At 41.3% G+C, this 17,033-nt stretch overlaps 1 protein-coding gene across 1 annotated transcript; it reads left to right on the forward strand.

The window, feature by feature from the left end:
• Window positions 1–828: 828 nt before the first annotated feature.
• Window positions 829–1,635, forward strand: bhlhe22 (basic helix-loop-helix family, member e22). Its single transcript, XM_085362383.1, has one exon. The coding sequence runs from the start codon at window positions 829–831 to the stop codon at window positions 1,633–1,635; it is 807 nt and encodes a 268-aa protein (XP_085218509.1).
• The last annotated feature ends 15,398 nt before the right edge of the window (window positions 1,636–17,033 follow it).

Here is a 17,033-nt window from a genome sequence, read left to right on the forward strand (position 1 = left end):
CAAGCCCGCAGATCTATCATGGGAAATCTGACACAACGTGAGATAAACGCTACAACAGTGAAATGAAAAGGTTCGTGTTGTTCTGGAGTACAATTGTACTCCAGAATTGTACTTATTGTGATAAAACTAAACTTAAGTGGGCGAACAATCGAAAAAGCAACAAAAATTATTGAATTAAAACATTATGCCAATATCTTTTCATTTGAATAAAGCAGTAAGAGATCAGCGAAATTATCTCCTCTCTGAGCTAAAACAGCTTTAAGATTATAGACGTTGGTTAATTTCCGACTCTTGAAAAGGATACAAACTGATGTCTCGTAACCAAATCAGTGAAGCGGGCTATTTTATGATCGGGGGGATCTTTGCAAAGATCTTGAACCCAAAGCGTATTACAGAAGAGAGACAGAGCGCATGCTGCTTTGTTTGCCATCCTTTAAATACCAATAATTAAAACGTTAACGTGATTGGGTGGTGAGTGCCAGGGGGAGAGGGTGTCTGTATCCCAATAGGCGAATCCTTTTTAATAACCCGCCTCGAGATAATGATGTAAAAAGGACCGAAGCGTCTTGTGCGTAACCAGGGTTATCGTGGAGATCCGGTGAAGGTGAATCAGACACAGAAAGGGAGAGAGGCAGGAGAGAGTGGCTCTTATTACGTGAGGCTCCTCCTCGTCTCTACACCTCAGCTGACAAGTGGAGCGAGCCTGCAACTTCACCACTGACACACAACTAAACTCGTGAAGGACAAACAGAGGAAGAAACTCTGAGACGTGCGTCAAGAGTTTCCCGAAGAGACCATAGCCTGCAACGACGCGGAATCCACGAGGCTATGGACAGGAGGATGAACTTGAACGTGAGCGGAGGGGACATTTTTCACAAAACTCTGAGCGCCGTGTCCACTAAAAAAATGGACCCTTTCAGATCGTCGGCCGGCATCGAACTACCAGCCAGAGACCGCCAGTCACCAATCAGCTGCTTTGACCAGGCCGAGCCAGACCCGATTCAACCGGGAGGACTGGCAGGAGGCAGAGGGGGGACGCTGGGTCTGCCGACGGGATCTTTGTGCTTAAAGTACGGAGAGAGCGCCAACAGGACCTCGGCAGCGGAGAGCAGCGGAGGTGAGCAGAGTCCCGACGATGACAGCGACGGCAGGTGTGACATGGTCCTCCTCAGCGATGGGCGGACGGTGAGCGCAGGGAAAGCTGAAGGAGGTAAGAAAACCAAAGAGCAGAAAATACTGAGGCTAAACATCAATGCCAGAGAAAGACGACGGATGCACGATCTGAACGACGCGCTGGATGAGCTCAGAGCGGTCATCCCCTACGCGCACAGCCCGTCAGTGCGGAAACTCTCCAAAATTGCCACTTTGCTGCTCGCCAAAAACTACATCCTCATGCAGTCACAGGCGCTGGAAGAGATGAGGAGGCTAGTGATGTATCTCAACCAGGGCCAAGCCATTTCTGCCGCTTCCATACCGGCCACCACTGCCCTCGCAGCTCCCGGCTTGGGCGCGTACGACCAACCGGGTGGATACCCCTTCCCCACCGGAGTGGCCGGGTCCTCCTGCCCCGATAAATGTGCCCTGTTCAACAATGCCACTTCCAGCCTCTGCAAACAGTGCACTGACAAGCCTTAACGCGCCTGACAAAGACTCCGAGAAGCACACGAGAAAGAAGAACCCACTTTTAAGGACACTTTTGGAGAGGAAAACCAGTGAAGTCAGTAGGCTAGAGACAAAAAAGGAAAAAAAAGAAAGAAAAAGTAATGGCGACGAATACTTTTATGATATTTACTAAATGCATTAAAACGCGCTTTTTTTTGTTCAAACATTACTTGATTGTGAATATAAATCATCCTTAAAGTGCTGGTATGAATGACAGTGAAGACCAAACAGACGTACAGTAGGGCCTGTGAGAATGGCTGCAAGTGTTGATTTGAGTGAGTTGTTGATCACTTGCTCTGTGATGGACACTTTTGGAAATTTGGGTGACCTGACAACTTGCGATTCTTTCCACTTGAGTAGATGGACATCTTGTCGAAGCGGTCCACACTCACTCTCTGCTGCTTTCTCATTTATTCACGGTTTTCTTTCCATTCAAGTCAGAGACTTTTCCTCTTTTTTTTTTTTTTGGTTTAAGGCCTGCTTTCACGAAGTTTTTCTGCTGAGCAAGTGGAATACTATGAGCAAGGAAAGTCAAACGAAACAGCGAGTTAAGAGGTTGAATCAGTCAGATGTTTATGTGCTAATTTTAGACACTTGTTAATCGTTGCGCACGCCTATTGCAATTCTTTTTGGGGGTGAGGGGGCACTGTCATATAATAAACATCCAGATTTCTTTTTGTTAAAATCCTGAATTGAAGCTTATCACGTGTTTCGATGTGCTTTTGTAATTTATTCATTTGAATATCTATGATGGATATTTTTTGCTTGCATTGCACATTGTCGTCTCTCTTTTTCTTGTATTTTTGTTTTCTTTTGAAACATGACGATTGAGGTCTTCAGATTATTCGCGTTGTCAGGTCGGGCTGTGGATTATTGTAGATACCTTAGTTATTATAAGAGCAGAGGAGGGCCGTTTGTATGTATTTCAGTGTTGAAAAGCTTTATTAAAATATTTTGAACAACAGAAAAAGAAAATCTGATTATTCATGTGAAGTGTAGCGCACGTGGAATCAGAGCGAGCTGCCTTTAACTGTTAATTGTTCTTGTTGATTTTTATTTTATTTTTATTTTTATTTTTTTTGGGGGGGGTTAATTTTTTTTTTTTTTTTTAAAGGATAACTTTAGAGCCTCTCTGTTCTAGGAGCGATGCAGCTCTCATTTGTCAGTCTCTGCATTCTCACCAGGTGTCATGCAGAGAGGGGAAATAATGCTCAACAATTTTCTGCTCCATCAAAACCGGTAACTTTTCTTGTCTTAAGTCTTGGGAACGAAGGCCAGACGTGGGTGGGCGAACGTTCAGGGCAACATTAAGATGTTTGTGCTCCACGGACTAAAAGAAAAAATAAAGAGAAAAGAAAGAAAGACAACAAACCCCAAAAACAAACAAAAAAAACCCCACACACTCTGATGACCTTTACTGTGGATGTTGAGACAATTTCCACGCCTGTGTGTAATAATATGATAATGCGAAAACAAGTGTGTATGAAAACTGTCGGCAGTAATACCTGGCCTCGCATAATCAAACAGATCGTTAAGGCAATTAGACCTCCACACTGTGATTAAGAAATGTAATTAAGACTGTTTCATTGCCGCAATTTGGTGTCTTTACTTAGAACGCAACCATCAGCTGCTCCGCGATCGACTCAAGCTTCGTCCCCCTCACTTCACTGTCCACATCGAAAACAATTTGATAAGGAAATGCTTTTGAAACAGTAAAGCCAATCTAGCATTAAATCTCCACGATCTCCCCCCCCTAAAAGGCAGGGTAAATATCGTGAAAGCTTCAGCACCATGGACAGAGGCCACAGACTTCACATTTCAGACCATGAATTAGCACCGATCATTTCGCACCACAGATTTCCCCGAACTTTTTAATACAATCAACTAAATTCAATACAGCAAACGTCTTGCCAATAAATGTTTCTGTTGTAGATGGATACTGTGATATTTTAGGCACAGCTTTCATTTGAAATCGTCAAACAAGCTTCAAGCTTGCAGAGCCATACACCAAAAACCTCTTTAAATGTAACATGCTCAATGTTTTATCCTAATAATTTTAACCAAAAGCCTGCATCTTTATCTCATTTTTCCACATAGAAGCAAACAAATATGAAAATGTGTTAACAATGCTGGTTTCTGATTTTTTTTATTTATTGTTTTTTTATTTTTACTAGTCTCCGATCTAAGCTTTGTGTCTGTATGATGAGCCATTCTGACAACAGGGTCATTACAGTGTCCCATTTAATCCCATCACACCCCTGAATGCCTTGAATCTTCACAGAAGAGCCCTTAATCAAGACTGGAAATAATCAGGAGACATCAAAACAGCTCTGGAGTGAAAATCCTGTCAGCAACTCACGTTACAGGATTTAAGCTTTTATTTATTTATTTACTGTAGTTTGAACACAGAGATGAGGCTTTTTTTTCTCCCCCTGCTGCTGTTTGAAAATGAGACTTCACAAAAATATTAATTATGCAATATGCATTAATGCATAAATGAGTGGAGCATTTAACCCATACTAATATTCACATTAGCCCATAAGAGGAGATTCCCCAGGGATGAGAGAGAGCCATATGGGTGCATAAAACAGAACACAACATCCAAAGGAAAACAGACAACAGCATAAAATATCAATGTAAAGGCAGAGGACAATTTTAGAGCAAACATGAGGAGCAGGTTTGTATAAGAAAAAGTAAGAAACTGAATAATCGAAAGTCTCCATGATCCTCTTGATAAGGGAGCTGCTAGATACTTGGTATTTCAGCCATTTTTACAAGTAGGTGAAATGTCATGTACACACAAGGGTGCCTGAAATGTTAAGCTGGGCCGGGCAGCGATAGAGCCCCAAGATGCCTCATGAAAACAGAAAAAAATGGGAGGATTTCAAGCTTCTTCTTTTTTTATCCATTTTTTTTAAAGTGGCCACCAACCAAGTCATAATAGGGAGCATCGCTTTTATCCAAAAGCCTAATAAAGCTGCATCTGTCTTTAAAGCATTTACAGTGGGAATCGGGACTGACGAATAAAACTGGAAGATAACAAAAAAACCCACCCCTTTCATAAACTATAAAATGTCCAATTTGCCATATCAGTGGGCAGCAGGGCGCTCGTTCATAACGCAGCTGCTGTGTATGCTAAAGATGATAAACATTAAAAATATACATAAGTACGCCAAATTGAAATGTCTCCTTCATATCAGTAGCTGGCAAAACTCTGACAATGGATTCATCCATGCTGTGTCACACGCTGTGTATAAAGATATATGTGCTGCACTGGTTGAGGCACCAAATCAACTGCTGGGCGGTACTTCATTTTTGTCAGGCCACTGATAGCAATGCATAATGTTGTTGGTGCACGCAATGCTGGCTAATAGAACTGTGAAGCTAAAGAGGTAAACTGCTTACATTGAGTAGTACAAATTTGAACTTCTTAACAGTGAAACCGTCATTATCAGATGCACTGTAGGGCCGATATATGAAGCTAGTCTTCGTAGATGAGCCCATTATCACATTCGAGAAATTTACTTGAGCTTTTTCTGAACTTCAGCTACAAATCTTTCCAATAGCACTTTTATTAGAAACTTTGCTTATTAGACAAGGAATACTGAATGCAGTTTTTAGGCTAAACCGTCCAAACTTGCTGAATATTTCCAAATCTTTACAACAATTAAATACATGCTTACCACCTTTAAAACACAAATAGGGTTGTTTTAAGGAGCTAAAAAAATGTCCAAATCCATCTACTCATTCTTTGTGTGCAGGAAGATAAACACCACATTTGATTTAAGGTTGCCCTGAACAAGACCAGGTGTGGATCTTACAGATTAATGCTATAACTAAGCCTTTCCTTTCAAAACAGAAACGATCCCTATTATAATATTTAAACATTGATGCTTGAAGGAGCTGTTTAACTGTAATAAAGGTTTTTATTTAGAGATGCTTTGTTGTAACTCTGAGCTGCTTTATATCTGTAAATATAAAGAATACTGACGCCGACTTAGACCACTTTCGCTGCAATAACATTCAGTATTTCCTGCATATTTCTAACTGTTTTCCCACTCACCTAACGAGCTCCTAATTCATTACATCGCAAATGTTTTTATCTCGGAGGCAGCCTCGAGGTCAGGTAAACATATGGCAGCTCGTTTAGCTCTGAAAGTTCTAACAGGGCACAATAAATGACGTAGCAAAGTGTGATTATCCCCTCATCTGGAATACAACAGTTGAGTAACATCTCTAATATTCCAACTGCCTCCATATTAATCAGATTAAAACCCCAATCTCCTAATCCCTGTTTACCGATGGCTCTGTCTTTCTGCCGTAATCTGATGTTCTTTTATTCCGCTGGGATTAAACTGTGTCATGGCTGAGCACAGTAATTTGGTGGTGGCCGTGTTGTTGTTGTGGACAGCACTGGCTCTTTGTTGCTGTACAGGTTGTTTATTCCAGAAGAAAAAAAAAAGACAAAAAACAATTTACTCTGTGGCTTGAACAAACAAGAACAGGCGATGAAGTGAAGTGCATTCATTGTTCAAATATTTGTGCCAAATAAATCAAATTATGAACGCCGTTGGGAGGCAATTCACTCGATTTGATGCCGTTTTATGGGGCCGTTGCCTGAAATATACTTTGAGCTTTGGTGTGCTTTCCATGCGCGTGTTGATTTTATTAAGAAATTACTTGTTATCCACACATCTTGATAAAAGAAACAATTTATTTTTCATTGAATTTACAGATTACGCGATCGTTTTAACGTCAAAAACTAACTTCCGGTGGCGCAGTGGTCAAAGCTTCCCCGACAGCTGTGAACTTTCCATTTATGTGACCTTAACATCGAGATAATGTGCTTGATTAGAGCGGATGGAGAACTCACAGTGACCCGAGCGGCCGCTCTGGATTATGTTAACAGCACCACGCTCGGCTGCACTCAGCCACGTCGATGCAAACCTTAAAAAGAGTGAAGGATTTAAACTAAAACGTGAAACTGCAATGGTTTTTGTGTACTTCACCTGTGAGAGAGACAGATCCTGCTCGTCCTGCTCAATATGCAGATCGTGACCCTCTCAGGGTTCATTAAAGCCAAGGCGAGATGGATTTCATCTCCATTTTCTCATATTCATTAACTCTGGCTTTCACACTGAAATAAAGACACGAGGAAGACACAATAACACCGAGAGTCACTCGCTTCTCATTTAATGTACACACACACTTTTTCTTTGTTTCCCTCCCATACACACGCCGATCACGAGACAAATGAAAGGCCTGACCAATAGGGAGGTGTGTAGCGCTATAAAGAAGACATTGCCTGATACAACCTCAATTCTGTGTTGTGATAATGACAACCACCTATTTATGTGCTGTTCCTACAACAATTCATCACCTGATTGCTGAACAGGTTTCTGATTAGAGTGTAATCTGAAGATTAGGATGCACTATGAGCAAGGTCAGCTATATAGCAAACAAAGGCATAAATTCAGTCATAAAACAGTTCAAACGGTGACTGGATCTGAGGCCAGCTACTCAATGATAACGCGCTGCCACTTTCTAGGAACACAGAAGAATTTACAAAGTGGGTTTCGGCCTAAAACGTGGGAAGAATAAACCAACAATCTCGTTCCCTCCCTTTGAAAAATCTGTCACGTTACTAGAGCATGAAACCCCGCCGTTAGTGTAACACTTGCTTGGCTGATCTTCCTGATGTGCTGAGTGCCACTCCAGGCTTCAGTATATCTGTCTGAGCAGAGGTCTTTAACAGCCATGAATGCCAAGCATGGGGGAGGCAGGCCAGGCCAAGCGTAACCATGGCGGCCCAATGTCCTTGGCTCCTTGGCGGCCTTCACCTCACACTCCCTGCACAGTGAATTTTATGGCTAATTTCCGGCAATTTATCCTGGCACTTTCAGAAGAGAGATTCCTGCGGGAATAATGTGCATAATTTGCATAAATCATCCTGATAGAATGCATATCAGCATGTAACCCCCCTGTCTGATGCCGCAGCGTTTACTTTGTAATCAAAACTGACTCTTTTCCACCGGCGGAAGCACAAGAGCCACGAGAAGAGGGTCTGGGTTTAGGTGAGTAATTACAAAGAAATGAAACACGCATACAGGGGCTCGTGAAGAAAAAGCTCAATGAAACTTTTGGAAATAAAAAAAAACAAACAAAAAAAACATGAAATCCAAGCTACAGGGAATACATCTGAACTATATTAAGTATTTATATATTTAGCTGCTTTTAAAATGCACAAAAAGAGAAGTAGTCTGATCTCCGTTTCTCGTGTGGCACAGTTTAGCACTAGTTTTCCTCTTCTTTTTCTTTTTGCCACATTCTTATATCAATTCCTAATTTAAAACAATTTCCTCCCACTGTCTTTCCGTGTCCTTAGCGCCGCATAAGTGAGACTTCGATTGCAGTTCAGTCCACAGCGCCTGTTCTCAAAAGCTCCCTCTGTGTAAGCAGCCAGTTGTCTGAGGGGAAGAGACGTGGGTCAGTGCGAGGCTTCCCCCCCTTGCTGTGATCGAATCTGACGTACAGTGAGAATGTGCATATTCTCTTGGACTGCCTTCGTTACAATAATCAGCCGTGGTCAAATCGACTTTGTTGGTCAAGGAAGTGCGAGATGAAAGAGAGAAATGGAGCACAATAGGAAGAGGAGGTTTTTGTCTTTCAGCGCGCACGCAGACAAAAGGCATGTGGCCTGATGGAAATGCTATAGAGCATGCAAGCTGCACAAGAGGTAGTGGGTTAACTAATCAGAGAAGACACACAGACAAAACATAGCTGCACGGGGAGAGAGTGCTGCACTCGTTAAATGCATTCGTTTTCGTGACTGACAGGGTGTGTGTGGGGTTTTTTGTTGTTTTGTTTTTTTTGGTGCGTGTGCATTTAAGAGGAGCAGCCTTCATTGAAGCGAACAGATTTGTGTATCCACACTACCAGGTTCCTCCACTGGCCTTCACCCGAGAATCTCAGGATCTCAGATGGTATCACTGGTGACAACGGGACAGTCGTCCGCTGGATAGACGTTAATCACAATAATACAGGGCAGGCTAATCACGACTCACTGATCAAGCGCTTAATGACATGCCTGCCGTACCCACTGTAACCAGCCCGCTGCTGAGGGATTCACACACCAAGGCTAGCCCCTTTTGTGGGGGGCAGGAGGAGGAGGAGAAGGAGGATGGCGGTTATGAGCCTGGTGCACAGCCATCCAGACAATAATTACTCGATGACTGTGGTCACATTAAGGATCAGTCAAAGCAGATTAATTTCGACTGATAGCATTGGTCCCTCCTAAATGCAGATTTTCTTAATAAGAGTGAAATTGTGCCACTGCGAGGTTAGGCACAGAGAGAGATTTGCTTATACGGCGATACTGCAATTACTTATCTGGAGAGACAATGTCTTCTTGTTTGCACAAATCAAACTGTACTTCTGAATGTCAGTGCAAAAATTACCACACAAATGTGTAGTTTTTTGTTGTTGTTTTGTTTGTTTTAATATCGACTGGTCTGACGTGTGTGTGTTTGCATGCAGGAACCGTATGCATCACCACATACGAGACTGCTTGTGTGGAACGGGTAGGCCTTTCAGTAAGTACCCAGAGACCCCCCAAGAATTACCCAGAGCAGAGAGGACAGCATCTGTTTGTGTGCTTGTGCCGAGCAAACAAGGCAATTTAGAGAACACCAAGGGAGCTGCTAATAAACACAACCTTATTCCCCCTTCCTCCTACACCTGGCGCTGAATATTGCAGCACTACAGTGAGGATGCCTGTCTGCATGTGTGTGCATCTATATGTATGTGTGAGAGATAGAGTGTGTATGTGTGTGATGCAATGCCTCGTTGACTTGACCAGGAGGGCTGTTATGGGGCTTTTGCAAGTGTGCATGTGATCGAGCGTGTATGTGTTATAAGGGAGCATGAGAAAATGTGCAACATGCGTGTGCAACCATTCATCATTCTGCAGTGAGAGGCATGCCAGTGCTGCTGGGAAATGGCAGGTCTGTGTCCCATCACACCCTGGCGTCTTTGTCTGTATGGTCAAAGCTGCGCCAAAATGTCTGCCCTGGATACCTGGCATAGAAACGGTGCTTTACTGTACACAAAGGTGTGTGAGTACCGGGCTGTCAGACACTGGACTTCTCCTACTTGGATGCCAGTCACGATGGCCTAAATGCAGTTGTCCTTTACTTTATTACGGCCAGACGAAATGGATTCTTGTGTTCATTTTTAAGGTGTTACACTTTTAAAAGCAACATTATCATTTAATAATCCAGGACCTGAATTTTCATTCATAAACATTTAAACTCTTCCCTGTTTTGCTTTTTTTATTTTATTTTCCTGCACTCCCTGCAACTGTAGCAGTAAACATGCTCTAATGAGACCTGCAGCTTTGCTCGCCGCCACCACTGACTGTGATATGAAGCCAAAGTGACACCCAGTGAAACCATGCATCAGACCAGACACAAAATGGCCGTCCAGTGCCAAACTCCGCCTTGGCTTTCACTTCGTATCACAGCACAGAGCCTGGCTGGGGAGTGAAAGCTTTACAGCACATTTAGATGAAAAACTCATGGCCCACTGTCAACATCTGTCACTACCAGGTATTTAAATCTTTTCATGTCCTTCCAAAGTACTGCAAGCCTTATATGGAGAGAAACATACATTTAAAACAATCTGTATTTACATTTGAGAGGTCTAGTTTGCATTTTAAGTGTAATTTGTTTGATCAAAGCTCAATAAATTCAGTCAAATCCATGAAATGATCCTGTTCGCCCTTCAAATATAAAAACTTCAAGGTCTCCTTAACTCTCATGTCACACACCTGGCAGCTTCAGAAAACAGACCGCAATCTCTCAGCCTTTGAGCCTTCGAGCCAAGAACCTCCTGAAATAAAAGAGTGTGAGAAAATAAGTGCAAAAGGGGAGATTAATCTGAGTTATTACATTGATTAGATTTCCAGAATGCTAATTAAAAGATGTTAGGACATGGGCCCAGCCAAGGATCAGTGGGCTCTAATGAGGACCAATAAGCCTCTGTAATCTGCGCTGTAATGAGAGTGGTTTAAATGTAAAGTTTGCGGGGAGACGAGTGAGGAGGAGGATAGATGTGGCGATCCCGGAGAACCAATTCCTATGCCGTCATTATAACCAGTAATAGCGAGGATTCACAGCCTCAGCAAAAAAGACAGAAATAAAAGTGAGATGAGCGAAAGGCAGACAGAAATTCAATTACACTAAAAGAGGGTTTGTACAATAAAAACATTTTATTATTAGACAATTAACAGGCTGGTTTAATAGCTGAAGGTCACATACCCCCTTGTCTTGTATTAGGAGGAAGCCTTTGCAAAGTAACAGGGTAATATCGTTTAATGGGTGACCAGTCACCAAACCTCGGTGCTCCTTTTATCTCGTTTTTCCCTTAAGGTTTTAAGATTTGCACACTTTTACCATATTTGAGGCAAAAATATCTGTCAGTCCGTTTATCTGATGGTATATTTAAAAATATATATCGATATTTCACGCAGAGACAGAGTAGTAAGCCTTCCTGAATATATTTATGAATCTTTATTTGCAGTACTAAAGAAAAGAAGTTCTGCAAGAAAAAAAGCAACGTGTACTGCCATGTTTATGTTTCACTGACTATCATCTTTTTGTCTCTTTTTATGAATAAAAGCAAAATAAAATGCAACGAACAACATGATCAAGGATATGAAATGATCATCAATACCAGTTCAGCAAATAATGAACTGGAATAATTCACATGTGAGTCTAGAAAGCAAAGAGAGACGGAGGCTTGACTGGGAACACATTTTCAAAGAAGGAATCAATCTGCAGCAAAAGAAAACGGCAAAATAATACAAAGCAGACGGTAAAGGAGTCAACTGAAATTAGGAGGGTTGTTACTTATTTAGTGGATGCTCGTTATTAGCAAATGAGCCTTACTGACAGGTGCACCCCACTCATTTACAAATTACAACATATCACTATCATCAGCCAGCTAATTTATCAGGAATAATGAGTTGTGTGAAAACAGGCTGCTAAATACTCAAGGAGAATATCACCCTAATGGGTCTCACCTGTCACGCGCTGTTTACGGCTTCTGGGGTGCTTGTTGGAGTGGCTTCAAATAAAAAGTATTTTTATATACGTGTCTTCCCAGCGGCCTGGAAAATCCCTACACCTGTTTACCTGCGTGGTTTGTAAAGTCCAAGAACTGAGCTGCTCTGTGAGGCACTAGCTGAAGCTAAAGTCACGGGAGCATTCAAACCGGTTCACGGTAACAATGCTAACATGTGGATGTTAAGCAGGTGTTGACTGTGTTTGGCGACTGACTTCGGTGTGTCTGCAGGCCAACAAATTAGCACTAAGTACATTAGGGCTGATGCAAATGTTATTAGTTTGGCAGGGATTCGGTCATGATCAAATTATTTTGTTTTGTGCTGGATGAATAAAAAAGAACCATCAAAGCTGTTATTCAGACCAAATTTCATGACCATATATATTTACAATAGTGCCAGAGGACAACTAAGAGGGTCACCCAAGTTATGTACAGATACAAATCCCACTAATTCTTTGGTCTGACTAAAATATACAGAAAGTGGTAACATGGAAACCCCCAGCATGGTGCCAGTGCTGCCAAAAAGCTGGAACTGGCACAAGTGTAAATAAATAAAACTGGTTCCATATCGATGGTAACTAAACTAATAAACTTCATATAAAAAAAAGCACATGTAATCCAAAAAAAGTGGTCTTTAAATTTTCTTTGCTGTTGATGCCAAATACTGATAGTCTTAAGTCTTAATCACCTCTCATTTATTTATATGTTACTAAGAAAATGGGAAATAGGTGCAGTGAAACATATAAACACAAATGGTAATACCAAATACAAGGCAAAAACAATTCTAATGAAAAAGTTAATAATTTCCTTAAACACTTTCACTCTTCAGCACAGTCTGAACTCTCTTAGGCAGCTTTCTTATAATTTAAGAAGTCTTCAGGAAGAGTTCTTTGGAGTTCTTGAATCCCATTCAAAGCTCCTCTTTAGATGTTGGCAGGCTTTTGTTTCGCTCTCTGTTGAGATGATACTACACTGCTTCAATAATGCTGAAGAAACTTTGGATTCATCACTCCATAAGACCTGCTGCAAATAATTTTCAGTCCAGTTCTTGTGTAATGCGGCGCACTTCAAGCCTTTCCCCTCTTCCTTAAGAACGGCTCCTTTACGCCCACCCTTCTCCTGTGACCATGTCTGAGGAGGCTTCAGGGAAAAGTTTTTTGTTTTTTTTAAGTTCTGCCACTTGTCCTGTTTCCTCAAACTTTTTAAGGACACACTGCACACCATGCTGAGATATGCCAATTTTCCAGCCAAAAGCTCTTTGGGAAATCAACTTGTTGGCACAAAAATACAATTTTATACCTTCAAACTGGGTTATCTTTGGTATTTTATAAAGTTCTGAATAAAGAAATGGGAACAAATGATGTGTTTTATGGCAGTTTATTGGTTCTTTGTTAAGTTGTCTGTTATTTTTAGACACAAAATTGGTTCATACGTTGAGTTAGGTGCCTTTTTATGCCTGAATGATTCATAGGACATGGATTTGAAAAAAATCAATCCTCTAAAAATAGTCAGGTAAAACGACTGAATTGAAAATTCGAGAAAAAGCTGCCAATCTCCAAAGAAACGTTTTGAAAGACCTTCAGGAAAACCACCTTAAAAATCCAAGAAAGTCTGGCTCCTTTGAAGCAAAATATAAAAAAAATGCTGGGTGGCTAAAAACTTTTGCACAAGTACATGGTAGCACTTGAAGTGTTCTGCGTAAGTGTGTTTAACGTGGCATATATTCAAACCGCATTATTGTACTGAAAAAAAGACATTCAGCTTACAGCTGAGGTATGACAGTGCTGATAGGCTATAAAATCATGTCATTTAATACCTCCTCTCACGCCTCCCTCTGTGTGGCTGCGTGGTCCCCATTAAGCCAATTCATCACCCCTTAAGAGAAGACCATGAGACGGATCTGGTCTATCAGTCTCTGTGTTTAGGATATGGTTACTGTTCTCATGACCAAGGATTTCTGCCATATTAAACGTGGAAGTAAATGGCGAGGCCATCCAAACAATGGCTTTAGAGAGCGGCTTGGAGGAAAGCATAGCTTTATTGAAAATGAGAATTTATTGAGAATGCCTGAAAAGCCACTGTAGTAATCAGATATCAAAATATGAGCTCAGTGATGAAACATTAATGTAAGGTTTTGTCTGCCACTCGAAGCCAGTTGTTTGACGTGTCACTTTTCAAACAACCTCTTGAGAGTGGACCCCAGATTTGCATTTTTAGCCCCTGCTGCTGTAATGAAATAAGGTAGAGCGGAGCATATTTCAGTGGCCTGTCAAACCCACTCACGCCCCTTTGCAAAGCACTCAGAAACTTCATTTCATCGCCACCCATTCTCACGGCCATGCTATAAAATTGACTATGACAAAATTAGCAAACCTAGAGTGTTTGGACACATTCCCAATATAAAGGGTTTCTCTTTTTTTCCTCTTTGCAATCAAGCCCGGGAACATCAAACATGAAGTCTCCTTGAAAGTTATTCAGTCTCTTTGGCGACACTGCAGCTATAGATTTATGTAATCACAAGCTTGTTAGGGAGATTTCTCAGGCCCGCTGACAGTGATGTGCACCGGGGTTTGGCAGACGTGACATCTGGGAAGCACAATTCTGCTGCACCACCACGCAAAAGCAATTAGAGATCTATATTCGCGGACAGGTCCAGACTTTGTTCTGTGGTGGAGGGATACACGGGTTTTAATGCCTTTATTAACATGACATGCATGTCCCACAGACCATCTTCAGATGACAGTCAAGGAGTCATCATAAAAAGGGGGGCAGGAATCAGTGAAATCATGCTCCACAGACAAGTCAGGACATCAGGACGGATTTTCCAAGTGAGCTGTTCAGGGAATAAAATAGTGCCTAAGAAGATGCTGTGAGGACCATACTGTTTTTTTTTTTCTTTTTAAACAGACAGGAGCTAACTAAAGTGACACCAGTTATCAGACAACGCTAAAGATACTGTAAGGAAGCAGAGGAGTATGATTAATTAGAAATGAGTCAGTTTCAGTTGGGCAGGCTCCACTCAAACACACACCACTTACTCTTCAGCATTAAATGAATCTCAACTGGCTAAAGTAATTAGTTCAGTCTATTAATTACTATAATCACCCATTATCATGTTGGCCTTCATTTGAACATGTTTCATGGATGTAACGAGCCTGTAGCAAAGCTGTTTCCAGGGGATATTCTCGGTCTGAGTGCTAATTATTTTGTAGTTAAAGGATAAGGATGGTGGTATTCTATATTTCTTATTGTCAACAAATATCATAAAACACAATGTTGGACTCGCTTCCCCCATCTGTGTTGCCTAGAATAAAGACTTTTTTATATATTTCTTTTTAAAGGGTCGAGAGTAGAGAGTACAAGAGATGAACGGTACTTGTGTTTTGCTCTGCAATCCCAGAAACGTGCGTGTGTCCGTCTGCATTTAACTTAAAATAGAGTTCCAATCATAATAATGAAGAAATAAAACTACAGAAAGCTAAAAAAGATTGAAAAATAAACTTTTACAATTCCCACTTCTACATTTGTGTAACATACTAGACAGCGGGACACAGCCTCACTGTGGAGATTATGCACCCGCACATTTTGCTCACTAGATGACAAAAATCTTCCACAATATCTCAGTTTTTATCTTGGATTATAATGCCAGCCATGTCCGCAGCACTAGGGCTGCAGGAGCCTTTAAGTCGTCCCTCTGTGGGCTGTGATGAAATAAGGATGAGGTCTGAAGGGATGGAAGTGGAGTGCGGTAAACACAGCGGCCCTGCCACCCAGCTGTGAAGGTGACACAGGGACGCTACACACAGAACAAGCCCTTTTGATTAATCACAGGATATTTACTGGCTCAGATCTAATCAAGGACCGCAGGATCACAGGCTACATCATACACGGCCCAGGAATTTACACAGCAGAGTTAACCTGTCACCTGCCACTGTCCTCTTCCCTACATCTATAAACACTGTGCGTATAGGTCGGCCAGCAGTTACACAGCGCATGCAGGCGCCTTGAAACGACTCCAAAAGTGATTGTTTTATTTCCGCTGCAACAATATAACCTGCAGTCAGATACTCAACACATGTCGTTTGATATAAAACCTTATGGCAGAAGGGAGAAAGAGCCATTTATCTCAAGGTGGTCATGGTAATGGGATACAAGAACATGAGCAGTTTTCCACCCTAAGTAAACTACAGCACGGTGTGCAGTTGACTGTCCTGCTGGCCTGTGTGCAGTGGGATTGTTATTTTCTGTTGAGGAGACGTAAACCGAGGGCTAATCCAAGATTACAAGCGAGAACGGATTAAGCAATTGTGATCTCTGCTGGCTTGTGACTTTTATAATCGATTTAACACTCAGAAGATATTTCGTTTTCAGCGAGGGCAGCTGGCAATTTTAAAAGAAACACTTCCGTTTTGGGGAACGTTTTACAATTTCATCTTTCCAAGACATGCAGAGTGTAATTTTTATGACTCTGAGCACTCTGAGGCTCTCTATTCATGGATGTCTGGGGAATCAATTATAGCTCAATTATAAACACTGAGGCTAAATAGACTCAGAACCTTCATCCTTTTGACATTTTTTGAATAAAAAATAGATAAATGACTTATGACTAAATATGAAAAAGATCAATCTGTAGCGTAATTTTAGTACACAGACTGTCTCTCAGCTATATGTGGTTCAGATCACTTCCAGCTGGTTGTTTTGGGGTGTTTTTTTATCATAACTTTGCTGTTGTGGTTCTCTTGTGTCATTTTGAGGAACATGAAGAAGCATAAAACTCTAAAAAGGCACATAGGCAGGCAAAAGTTATTGTGGGCTTCATATAAACCTCTATAGAGCTCTATAAACACCACTTTATATGAATATTGCTTTTCATTGCCTCTACACGCAAACCCCTAAACACACATGAATTTGTTGTACTTTAACGCTTAACACTCTAAAGCATGAAATAATTGCCAGAATTTTTTTAAAATTAAATATTAATGTGAAAATATGAGTTTTAATTTGTACCATATTTTCTAGATTCAGCAGTTATTTGGGGGGGGGGGGGGGGGGGTTTCTTACTAAAAAAATGTATCAAGCAATTTATTTAGGTTTTTTGGTGTGGAAAAAAAACCCACTGATGATGAGGAGTCTGAAAAAGTCACAACATAACTAAAATGAAGAAGACTTGTGCGGTTTTATCTGCTGTGCATATCAATAATTACATGAATTCAAGTTGTAAAAATCATTTGTCTAAAACTGCATGAAAC

Source organism: Diplotaxodon limnothrissa, linkage group LG9, assembly GCF_057381915.1.
Source record: "Diplotaxodon limnothrissa isolate DT_005_m linkage group LG9, D_limnothrissa_male_GT1.1, whole genome shotgun sequence".
Classification (NCBI taxonomy): domain Eukaryota; kingdom Metazoa; phylum Chordata; class Actinopteri; order Cichliformes; family Cichlidae; genus Diplotaxodon; species Diplotaxodon limnothrissa.